This window comes from Phaethon aethereus, assembly GCF_964289735.1.
Source record: "Phaethon aethereus genome assembly, chromosome: 23".
Taxonomy (NCBI): Eukaryota; Metazoa; Chordata; class Aves; order Phaethontiformes; family Phaethontidae; genus Phaethon; species Phaethon aethereus.
Genome location: NC_138599.1, coordinates 3366579 through 3378910, shown reverse-complemented (window position 1 = coordinate 3378910; position 12332 = coordinate 3366579). Strand labels below are relative to the sequence as shown.

At 53.0% G+C, this 12332-nt stretch overlaps 1 protein-coding gene across 1 annotated transcript in view; it reads right to left on the bottom strand.

The window, feature by feature from the left end:
- Positions 1 to 12131, bottom strand: part of LOC309412976 (alpha-tectorin-like) — a gene marked incomplete at its 5' end in the record, with an annotated part of 28329 nt that extends 16198 nt beyond the window's left edge. The window contains 5 exons of the mRNA XM_082010034.1: positions 1962 to 2127; positions 2701 to 2838; positions 7129 to 7416; positions 8740 to 8873; positions 12068 to 12131. Coding sequence (XP_081866160.1) covers positions 1962 to 2127; positions 2701 to 2838; positions 7129 to 7416; positions 8740 to 8873; positions 12068 to 12131 — 790 coding nt within the window. The remainder of the gene's footprint in view (positions 1 to 1961; positions 2128 to 2700; positions 2839 to 7128; positions 7417 to 8739; positions 8874 to 12067) is intronic.
- Positions 12132 to 12332: the final 201 nt, after the last annotated feature.

The following is a 12332-nucleotide window of genomic DNA, read 5'->3' as shown; positions in this document are numbered from 1 at the left end:
CTCTGTTCACATAAATTTGACCGTCAGAGAGCGACTCCGCCATCAGCAGCCCAGAAGCGATTCGCTCCTGTTCAGAAAGTGCTCGTAGTAGTTATGAAACATGAGAGCTGCTGATAAGTAACTTCCACACCACACACCAGTGACGATGGGAAACGACACGTGGTTGTGCCGCAATAGACTGAGCGGACTTGTTACACGGTGGTACTATAAAGGGAGGCAGGTTTGTCTGGCGAGAGACGTGAGAGGCAGAGAGAAGACGGGAGAACAAGGGTGGCAAATACTTGTGAGAGTTTTCCTCTCCTCCATATGGCCATCTTTCACACTTCTCAGGCGTGCGCTGCCTGAACTTACCTCTCCTAAACTTTTTATTCCCTTCCCTGCCTCACACTAAAAAAGCTATTTTCTGCTTCCCTGCGACAAACAACATCTCCTCTTAGCGAGGCCCGCTTGCGAGGGCTCCCACACCAACCATCCTGGTGCAGCGGATTTGGGCAAACAAGTGTCATGGGGCACGGTGGGCCCCCTCACCTCCGAAGCCTTGTGCTGCATCTCCTCTCTCGGGGGGTGACTGGCCATCTGCCGTGAAATGCAAATCCAGTGGCGGGATCTACCCACGCTGCCCTCGCCACCTGCAAAGCCAAGACTGGCTTTCGGCCCCTTTGCAAAGTCCAGCCTTTCTTCCTGGGGTTGGCAGCTGGAAGTGGCTGGAGCGGTTGGACCCAAAACCTCCGCTGGGACTGCAAGAGCCTCAGAGTCTCACGGGCTTTCTTCAGTACGGTCCTAAACTGGGACATAAAGCCGCCGCGTGTCTCAGAGTGGTAACATCGCCAGTGTCTGGCGGCAAGTGATGATTCTCTCTTGCCAGAAAGACTCCTGGAGCACAGCGGATGCTCCTGACACTTTTATTTGTTGAATGGTAATGCAATAATGTTTCTGCAACAGAGTCCCTGTGCAGTCACTATGTGCATTTATTAATCCCTTTATAACCCCATGCTGTCAGTGACACGTGCACCGACACTGTAACTGGTGCGGGGGCACGGGATTTGTCCTGTCCGGAGAGCCTGCTACTCCTCCTGCAGAAACAAGGGAAACAGGACCGCACCCTCAGCTTCTCCACTCTGGGGGCAAGAGGAAATTGCCGTCCCCAGGTCTTTCCCGTTGCAGCCATCATGCATCACAGAACAGAATCTAGAAAATGGCTTGGTGGCATTCTATCCCTGGGAAACGCTCGAGCTCCACCCACCCTTGACTTCCAGTTCGGGACAGAGGCTTACAGAAACACCGTGCTACTGAAATCCCAGGAAAGAAAATACCTAGCACCAACGATAGTTTTGTTCCCTGGCAGTTGAAAGCAACACCGAGAGCAGACTCCTGAGCGTTTACAGGCCCCTCTCGGTTTTCTCTGAGCTGCCAAGTCAGGCCTCATCTGCCCTGAGAATTTGCCGCAAATACTCCACACGAGCCAGGTCTGGCCATCCGCGAGAGTGCTGACATCCCCCGGGAGAAGCAACGCCAGCGGGGACAGAGGGCAAACAGCGGCTGACGACGGCTTCTTCGCATACACTGCCTCTCGAGAGGAGGCTCTCCCACCAAATAAGACATGCCTGCACTGACACAAATGACAAACCTCTGTCTGCTCGTCAAGGCGTTAGCCTTTTGCTGTGGGCAGACTGACAATTATCGCTGGAAGTCGGGAGATGACTTTGCACTGCATGCAGAAATTTGAAGACACGCACGAGACCCGAACCCGCTCATGGGTTTCTGTCCCTGCAGCTGCAGCTTGAGGGGATGCCTTGACAACAACGCAAATCATGCAGCAGCCCAGAGCAGTCAGGCCCCTCTCCACCAGCTTCCCAATGGTGTTACCTTGTGCTCCGCTGCACCCCCTCAAAAAAAAAAAACCAAACAAAAAACTAAACCAAACCAAACCAAACAAACCCACAGCACTGTATCCCCCTTACCTCTCAGGCTGCAGCCATTGGCCGGATCTATGTCTCTGCCATCTATTTTGAAAGCCCACCGCCCAGGGACGTTAACGTTGGTCATTTCTTCGATGTTGACTATGTTTGGGGTTCTGGAGCCCGGGATGCTAAAGAAGTTGGTGATATTTCCACCATTGAAGCCAGCCTAAAACAGAGAGAGAACAAATTTCATCACCCATCTTTGCTACGGGAAAGCGACGCTGCATTGCCACACTTCTCTGTCTCCCACAATAACTCCTGAGTGTATCTTATCTTCTTTGGTTTTAAAGTCTCTTTTGAGGGATTTCGGTTTTCAGGTAGTCTGGATGTGAGTGCAAAGCTCAGCAGGTGCTACAAGTGGTATGGAAGTATATTTACACGTTTATGTACATATATACACATATGTATCCATGTACATATATATACATATGTGTATGTACGTACATAGAGATCTACGGGTGTATGCATTAGCGGCCAAGATAAAGCGAGGAAGCGACGGAGGGAGGCTCCCCTCATGCAAGGAACCTCACCCCCGCGGGCAGCTGCACGAACTGCGGCACTGCTGCGGACGCCACATTTTGGAGCGCTCGTCCCACTGTGCCTGGCAGCGGGCTTGCAAGGCCAGTGCCAGGGAAGTTGAGGGACCGAGCGGCATGAGCAAGCACGGATGCATTGGGCAGGTTACAGGCAGCCGTCCCAGGGCTTGACAGAGACAGGGATATGGGAATGAGAGCCTCACCTGGGCCATCACCCCGCCGAGACCAGTGAGGGGGTCCCCTCCGCTGGCTGTCCCCGTGGTCCAGCTGATCTCGTGGTAGTTAAATAGGGCAAAAGACGACACTCCGTCTGTGATCAGGACAGCTTGGAAAGTGTTTACCTGTTGAAAACCATGAGCACATTCACAAGGTGATACTGCTTTTCTCACACTGCTTGCCCGCCCTTCCGCCACGTTCATCTCCAGCCTGGCCGAGACATGGTAGCCTCGCAGCAAAGAGCGGCAGAAGCCAAATTAGACCCGAAATAGGTCCGCGCTCGCTGCCACGACTCCGCCGGTTCCCGTCCGCGCCACCACCTCCAGCTGGGATGACGAGACCATCTTCGATCCAGTTTGACGCCAATAGATGGCAGCATGAGAACAAGCTCGCGGGGAAAAAGCAATCCGCAGGATTCGCGTTGTTATGACCCGTTATCTTTCATTACCCTATCTTAGCTTTATTCCTCGACGCGTTATCTTACCCGGTTCCCCTCCGCATTCCTATCCTACAATACCGTTAAGGGTGGATTACATCCCAGTCAGCCATGTATATTATGCGCTTCACTTGGCTGCCAAATCCCCTTGCTACCTGCTAAATACGCTGCTCGCGTTCTTCCTTTCACTTGAAATGACTCTGCATTTCCAGCCCCCAAAACTCCAGACACATTCAACACAACTGCCAGCCCGGGCCGCAGGCTGGAAGGGCACACTTTGCCAGCCAGCAAGGGCAACATAGCCCCGAGCTCTTCCCTTTTACGGTTGTACAGAAAGACAGAAGTGGCCTCTCCCCTTGAGATATCCCCTCTATCCATGCAGATCCAGCAGCAGAGGTCATCACTGGGAACTAACAGCCAATCACTTCTGTCAGCTTTCTGCATTTGCCTGTCCTTCCCACCCCTGCCCATCCTAGACCGCTCTGCACTGGGACCGTGCCGTGATACACCACCACTTCTGCTGCCTCTGAGCGAGCAGGATTTTAGCGGGGGACGAAGCGTGGGCTGCCACTCTTAATTATTCAAAAGCAATACAAGGAAACCCAGCTACCCGGGCGCTGCAAACTGTAAAGGAAACTACAGACACAGAAACAGTTATCAGGTGATAGGGGATTGAACTGTCTCACGCTAAGGAAGCGTTAGGGCTTACCCTGCCCGCGACACCCGAGCACCGCAAGCAGAGACAGCTGAGCCGCTCTGCGCTAACAACAGGTCACATGTGCCACTGGACGATGAGAAGATGCCAGAACCAAGGGGCTGGGCGTCACTTCAGCTCCACTTTACATCCCTTGCAGTGAACCCCCTAGTTTGATTATTGGTGCCGAGGTGAGCACAAACCCCTGAAGACTGAGGAGGGGACCCCAGGGCTGCACTCACTACCTGCGTGCCACAAGGGATGCCGCTTCCAAGGCACATTAGGCTCCTGCTGTGAGAAATCTTGAAACCAGAGGCGAGGCAGCCTGTACGAGCTGTCAGGGAGAGCGAGAGGTGTGGGCAGAGCTGCCTCACGGCAGCTGCAAATGGCACAGTTCGCACTGGGTCAAGAGGGAGAGAAAGCTGATGGGAAGCCACCCTTTCCGCTCCTGCATGCTTTCCCTGGGATTCTGCCTCCTACGTCCAGTTTCCTCTTCACCGCCTTGGCATACTTGCTCACCTTTGTCAAGTCTCTTCCCACGGCCGTGAAGTAAGAAGGCACTAACAGGTAAAAGCGGTATCGCTTCGATAGTGCAACAACGGCTCTTCGATGGAGCAACAAACCCGGCTCCGGGCAGGGGTGGTGAGAGCTGACCTGGTACCAGGAGGTTTAAGATGGCTGGCACTCCTTGTTAGGGACACTTACATGAATGACAAACATTTCCCCGTTTGGTGCTCGTGGCCAAACACTCATCCAGCACCCTAGCCGTCTAACGAGGCTCTCGGAAACTGAACCCGTTTGCTCGGGTGTCATCGAGAAACAGTAGGGACCACAGCGTCCCCAAGGCCACGTTCACAAAATTGTTTTCTGCAGCTTTTCTGCATTGCAATGAATTTCCTGCTTAAGTCGCATCGTGCTATTCTGCATGCCAACCCGGAGCCCTGGCCGCTATTGAACGGGAAGGCTGCTCTATAGCAAAATAAATTGTATTGTGTTGCAAATGTAATTCTTCAGGCAATACACGAATCTCTATATTGCTTGCTGTCTAAAAATATATATATATATATGTATTTTTTTTTCTGCAAGCGCTGCCAGGACTGGCAAAAAATACACATTAAATCTCAAGCCTCTCTAACAAATGGAAAAGAGCTGTACTGTTTATCAGAGCCAACTCCTCGAGACAGAAGGAGGCAGCTTTTCGCTCTAACAGTACACAGGCTAATCCTAAACAACTCTTTCCCCAAACAATAGCAGGGATCCCTTGCTCGCTACCTGCACCCCAAGCTTCTGCCCGGGCCCCACCAGCGATGTGCCCTGAAAAACATCACGCCACCATCCGCATCCTCCGAGATCCGGCTCACACATTTACGGAAATATAACAGAGCTACCATGGCCCAGTTGATAGCGTGACTCTGCGGTCAGTCCGGATCGGCATCCCTGTGCAGACAGGTCAGTATTCCCTTTGGTTTTCCCCTTCCTATTTCAATGTCTGCACAGGATTTCAGAGCAGCTGTTCAACCCTTTTCTACGAGACACCCTTGCTGCCCTCTTGAATTAGCGCTGCGGAGAAAGCGTTTCAGCCTCCATCGCAGAAAAAGTCATCACGATTTGAAAGGAAAAGGGTTTTTTTGCCAAATAAATACAAATTAAAGCTCCCATATTCTCTTTCCTGTCTCCAACTCCTCAGAGAATGGATTACTTCCAAACTTAATTTACCGCAGATTCCTGAACTAGGACCTTTTCTGCCAGAGCAGCTCTCCCTCCTCACAGAGGCAAGAAGCAAATAAAGACCTGAACTTCGTTTCAAAGTTGCCATGGCCTTGCAAGGCGAGCTTGGGGTGCAAAACTGAGTAGACTCACATTGAATACTGGGTAGAGGTGAACGGTGGGGAGGGAAGGGCGACTTACAAACTCCAGCCTCAAGAGAGTGACCGAGGAGAAGGGAGCACAGAGCAGAAGGTTATGGCCAGCCAGGCAGATGACAAAGGGCTTCCCATCCACCTCCACAGCCCATTCTTTCCGTCCCCCCACTGCCTCGCACGCTCTTTCCCCTGCTTTAGGTGGCCCCGCTGCCTCTCCCAGGGGCTGAGCATGGGACCACTTTGTCCTGGACCTCTGTAGTGGGCAGTCCTGATCCAGCATGGGGGGCTGGCAGAGGGCCGCCCTCCAGTCCCGCTTCGGAACGGGACGCAAGCATGTACATGCTTTGGCATGCCCCTTATTCTTTGCTCCATCCCCGGCCACTGCTCGTCACGTCGCAGTCTCAGGAGGAGCCTGCTCTACGCGCACGCCCTGAGCACCTCGGCTCGCTCGGATGACACACACGTGGCGGGGCTGCTTTCTGCACCGGGCCGGCTGCTACTGGGTGCTTCTGGGTCTCGCCTAGCAGCCCAGCACCATTACTGCCACGATAACACGTCTTCAAACTGAATCACTCCTTATAAACTGACAGCACAGGAGCAGGTGGGAGCCTTGAGTGGTTTACATCATGGCAGAGCTACTGCTCAGTGCCAAAACTTTGGCTCCTTTTTATAAAGGTCTTTCTTCCAAGGTGCCCACAGCCCCCCGCAAAAGTAGCTCTGTTTTATCACTGCAGAAGCACAGGTAAAGTGAAGGTGGCATATCACGGTACAGAGGAAAAATGAAATCTGCATTCATACCTAACAAGAAAGAACCACAGAATCACAGAATCACTAGGTTGGAAAGGACCTTTAAGATCATCAAGTCCAACCATTAATCCAGAACCACCATGTCCCCTAAACCATGTCCTGAAGCACCACATCCACACGTTTTTTGAACACTTCCAGGGATGGCGACTCCACCACCTCCCTGGGCAGCCTGTTCCAATGCCTGACCACCCTCTCAGTGAAGAAATTTTTCCTAATATCCAATCTAAACCTCCCCTGGCGCAACTTGAGGCCATTTCCTCTTGTCCTATCACTAGTTACTTGGGAAAAGACTATGATCAAGCCAAAAACTCCTAACTGGTGCCAGAGCCTTAGGTTTAGACATGCTGCCAACCAACACTGAAGAGGCGATGCTTTCCCTGGAGACCCAAGAGCGGGGAGCAAGGCTTGTACAGGTCCCGCGGGAGAGAACGAAAGGACTGTGGTGCTCCTCTGCCTGAAAAGGAACCGAGGAGCGGGAACGTAAAGCAACTCACTCAGTTTTACGAACAAAGGCTGGGACGCTTTTTTTTTATATATATATATATATACACACACACACACGTGTACTCAAACCATCAAACACCATCCATCAAGAAGCACAGCTGATCGCTCTTACCGGAGTCGTGCTGCTTCCTCCATAGAAAGTGACTTCCTCCCAGGTGACAATGAAGATCCAGATGGCAGAGAAAGAGGACATGTCTTTGAAGTGCTTGCGGATGTCTTTGGAGGCTCTCCTCAGCAGCTCAGGGTCCATGCTCTCCCTGTAGTAGATTTCACCCTGGATACCGTTGTGCACGTCCGCCCAGAAGGGTGCGACAAAGGCCCGTCCGTCTGTCAGGGGGAAGGCTTCTGGCGTGAACTGGCTGACAAGCGTGTTGAAGGAAATCACACCGTTGTTGTTGACCTGCACAGAAAGACCCGCTTTTGTTTGAGCAAGCCTTTTGCTGCAGGTAGCAGAAAGCTGCTGGTTTATCAGAAAACGTGAGGTGAGCAACTTCTGGCAGAAGGCGGCTTATAATAATGACGCTCGGTGAGACAGCCTGACCATCTAGGCAAAGATTCAACTTCATCCTACCAGTGGTGGCCACAGGCTGAGCGCGGGAAGCCCCAAGCAGGACAAAACCCTGAAAAGCCTGCAAAACAGGGCTCCTACGGGCCAACACAGGAGAGGCATCCATCAGAGTGGGACGGCACCTGGCTCGGCTGTGACTCTGCCTTGGGGGCCCAGCTTTACCCAGCCTTTGCGAGTAGTAGCTCAGCAGCACTGAGAGACCTGGTCGTATAACATGGGTGGATGCATGGCACGAGGGCTCCCTGGCCAAAGAGCTAAAGCATCAACTTGCTGCCTTCAGCTTTGTCGTCTGCGTCGGACCCTGGTGCTCCCCAAGAGCAGCGTGACACGTGGTGCCAAGGGCAGCATCCCCAGAGTCTGCTGAAGATGGTCCCCAAAACAACTATTATTTCTGCAAAGCGTGGAGAGCAAGTGGCCCTGCTGTCCCGGATGCTGAAAACATCCACCACACCAGGGTTCGAAACCGCCTCGGGATTACCACTTTCCTAGTATCGCCGCGTACGAATATGAGCTGGTCGGGCAGAGGAACAAACGCCTCTCTTCTGAACCTGTGGGGCTGGCAGGTTTATATCCTGCTTTGGACCGGGCTTACACAGAGGCCCGCTCGCCACAAAACATCGACGCGCTTGGGACCTGGCATAGGGTCACGCTGACTTAGGCCCCTGCCTAAAGGCACTGTTTCGATGCGCTCAGGTAAACCCTCTGTTAGCCCGGCCCAGAGGAGCTGGTGTCCTCTTTGCCAGGCTTTTGCTGCGCTGCCATCCTAGAACAGCGGCAGCCTGTCCTTGTCTCGGACATCTGTATACAGATCCAAACAGCTGCCCTTTCTTTCCCCACTGCAGGTCTCTGCATGTTCTTTTTTCTTGTCATCTAACAGGAATAATGTTCCTTGTGTCAAGGCCTTAGCTTTGCTGTACCATTTAGTCATCTACAAAGAAAATTTATTGCCTTTTATGTTCCTTCCCCATGAACATTAGCCCATTAAATATACCTTTGACTTTCTTAATCATAAAACCTATCAGTTCATGAAATCTAAGAACTTGTCAGGTAGGTGCTAATAAATCTTCCGATACCTGACGACGGGGAGAGTGCATTTAAAATGCAGCCACTAATGGCAAGGAAAAGAATAAAGGGAAGGTCTGCTTCTCCACTTACATAAACGCTTCTGTACGGTGCTCCAAAAAAGATGAATGGGATGGAGATCTTAATTTCAGGAGAGCTTCCATCATCAACTTTGGGTGTTTTCGTGTCGTTCTGCCAGAACGGATACAGACTCGCCGTGGTGTAAGCTGCAAAGAGAGGGAAGAGAGAGTTCTTACAGCAACGTTGGAACTGTCCTGACTTCAGAGAGGCCACGGTAGGGGCTGCGGAGTTGCCCATTACCAAAAGTTGACCTCCCATGAAGAGCAAAATTGCTACCTTGCCTTCACCTCCTTCCCCAGTGCGGACGCACTGGGGATGCGGAAGGTCTGCTGGCCGCCGGCTTGGGCCTAAGCCGTACGAGGCTTCGGGGTCAGGGTGAAACTATGGCGTGCGCTTGAGGCTACAGACTAACGGCGACTAGCTAAACCTGTACTTGGCCACGATGCCATATTCTGCATCGCTGCTGCTGAGGAAAAGAGCACCAAAACCCAGCAGCACCAGCAGCCTAATGTTGGTCCAAGCCAGGGCAGAGGTGCTAGCTCTAGGACAGGGTCATCAGGGAGAACCTCACCCAAAGGCTATTTAGGGCGACAGCAGAGTGACCACGAGATGTGCGTACAGCTCGCAGCTGCACATTTTGCTTTCCGTGTGACTGTGGTCGAGTCATAACGCCTACGTCTCAGTTTCACATCGGGGCAAGGACAACGGGTCCATCTCCCCCTGCTCCAGCACGGGCAGGTGGTGAGGTGTGCAGGTGCCTGGGGACCAAACAGCACCGAGACCGTCCCCCAGGGCTCCTGGCAGTGGCAGAGCCCTCCTGGGTGCCACGGCCAGCCTGCCCCACCAGACCCCAAGTGCTCCTGCCTCCGGGTTACAGCCTGAGGTGTCGCGACTGCTCCAGGGTTTCCTGGCAAAATTAAGTTTCCTGCTAAAAGGCACTGCCGGTGAACATAAAATTGCCTCTCCTAAAAATATTTCAGAAGACATTTTTGACGTGTTTTAACACAGGCCTGCCACTTTCCACCAGGCCAAAATCCATTTTCCTTAGGCTCGAGTCGCAAGCAGGCACTTCTGGCCCTAGGGCACGTGTCCTTTCCCGTTCCAGCCCCTGCCAGATCTCTGCTGGTATCTCATCCCCTGTTCTTTCCAGTTAGCTACTGGAGCGGCTCCTCACCAAGCAATCAGGAATTTTGCTGGGTTTTCCTCCCCCTCCGCCCCTCTTCAATGTAGAAAAGCAGCTCCCTGTCCTCACGACATTCAATCTCGGCCAGCGTGAGCCACCGGGCCCCGAACAATCACGGCTCTTGTTCGCCTGGATTCAGGACATGCTTTTATTTCCTAGGCCCTACCCTGCGCTGTGCAGGGGCCTCCAGCCGAGGACGGCTTGCCCAGCACCCTGCCGTTACGGACGCAGGAGGGGCTCTCGGCGTGCCCGAGCCTGGGGATGCTCTCTCCTAGTCACCCTGAGGATGCTCCCTGCTCAAAACTGCCTGGGAGCAGAGAGAGTTGCCAGCTGACTCTTCTTCACAGGCTCAACTTTCCCCCACTTTCCTCAGGGAGAAAGGAGGCGAGGGGAAGCCTGGCTTAACCTTGCTGGCGTCCTGACTTCCTAAGACACACACGTGTGGCCCAAGTGCCCCACCGGACAAAGGGAGTCGGCGTGTGACAGTGTCCGAGCCAGGAGCCTGGGTTTCCAGACATATCCCGAGGGCCGCAACAAAACTCCTGGCTGCCAGGTAGCAAAACAAGTTGTTTCACAGCTGTTACATACCTGACGAGTTATTACAGCTGAGGCGTAGCTACAAGACATGGATTTCACTTCTTTTTTAAACAGGAAACTCAGCAAAAACTTCTCAATGCCAGCTGCTTTAGCACTACTAGTGTGACACTAAGTGTTCAAAAAACGTGTGGATGTGGCGCTTCAGGACACGGTTTAGGGGACATGGTGGCATTGGATTAATGGTTGGACTTGATGATCTTGAAGGTCCTTTCCAACCCTAGTGATTCTGTGGCACTACCATACCCTTGCACGCATCACGTCACCCAGCCAAGCAGCCCAGCAGGCCCCGCCGATCGTCATTTTTTGACGCGGTGGCATTTCCTACAGGTGAACTGGTGGCCTCGTTTCCCGCATAAGAGAAGAGAGCCACAACTTTTGCCTGAGCTGTCCTCAGCCTGACGACAGCTTGGCAGCTGACCAGGGAAACGGCTTCCAGATTTCCTGACTCCCCAGCTCTAGGCTCCCTTGCTAGCGGTCCTCGAGCCCACCACACATCTAGTACCTGCCACGCGGTGCACATCTGTAACATCACCAAACTACGGACGCTTTTCCTGCCTGTACCAGCTCTGCTGCCCTTCTTTGAATTGAAATATGACAAAGATTAATCACTCCATGAGAATAACAAGCCAGTCCTGTGATTTTCAACATCATAGAAAACCATGGCTTGGAAGGGGTCCCCTGCTGCCGGCTGGTCTCACCTCCTGCCCAAAGCAGGGCTGACCCCATGGTCAGAGCAGGTTGCTCGGGGCCTCGTCCAGCCCAGATGCGAATACCACCTCTTCACAAAACAAAACGCACCACGAGAAATGGGGTGTGAGCGCAGGGAGAGGCTTCCTGCTGTGGGCTGCAGCCCTGAGATCCTGCCAGAGGCACCCCGTCTTCTGTCGGATGTCCTCCGCGAGCAGCCCAGGGGAACCTCACTACCCACAAACCACGATGCTTTGCTATCGCTCACCCAATTTGCCCTTTACTGGATGTAGGTCAGTCAGCCTGCTCCTCAGTCCTAACATCAGAAATTTTTCAAACTCCTATAACATAGCGACTGGCCAGACCATCACAACCTCTGGAAGGCCCCGTGTGCGCACACACGGTCGTGTAAGTGATATACGTGCATGCATGTCAAACATTCACCGAACTGAACAACTTCTGTGGTCTGTAGGTCCCGCCGGCTTTGCCAGCTTCGTATTCAGCGCGGCGTGCCAGCTCCTCGTTTAATGTAAACTATCGTCGCTTCATTGCTCTCAATGAAGCGAGGGCCATTTGCGCAGGCTGCCGATCCATCTCCCGCGACGCAAGCTGTTGCTCACGCAAAATTGGCACCTGTGCTTACACACAAAGGCACACCAATCTCCCCGCTTAACGCTCACCCTTAAAATTAGCAGTCCTTCCCTCCCTCCCTCCTTATGGGAAACACTATGTTGAACCTGCTTCTTGTCCCTGCTTCAGCCAAGGCGCTGGGTGTGTTTTCCGTCTCTGGGCACAGCACTGCTCCGAGGGGACCGCTTTACCAGCACAGTTGACAAGCCCTGGCCTCCCAGCACCTGAGCAGGAGCTACTCACCTCGCTGCCATGCAGTTATCACCAGAATGGTCACCCAGGTTCCGAGAAACGATCGCTTATTCATCCTACAGGAAGGAAAGAAACCTGGACATGCATCACATCGGTAGGAAACCACATCTTGAGCGAGTCTCACCATCGCTTCCTGACAGCACCTGACCACTGCTGACACCTGGACGTTTCAGAGATGGAGGTCCCTCACCCGCCAGGCAGACCTGAAATGCCTACGTCATTAAGCGGTGCAATGAGACTTCCCCAGTGATAACAG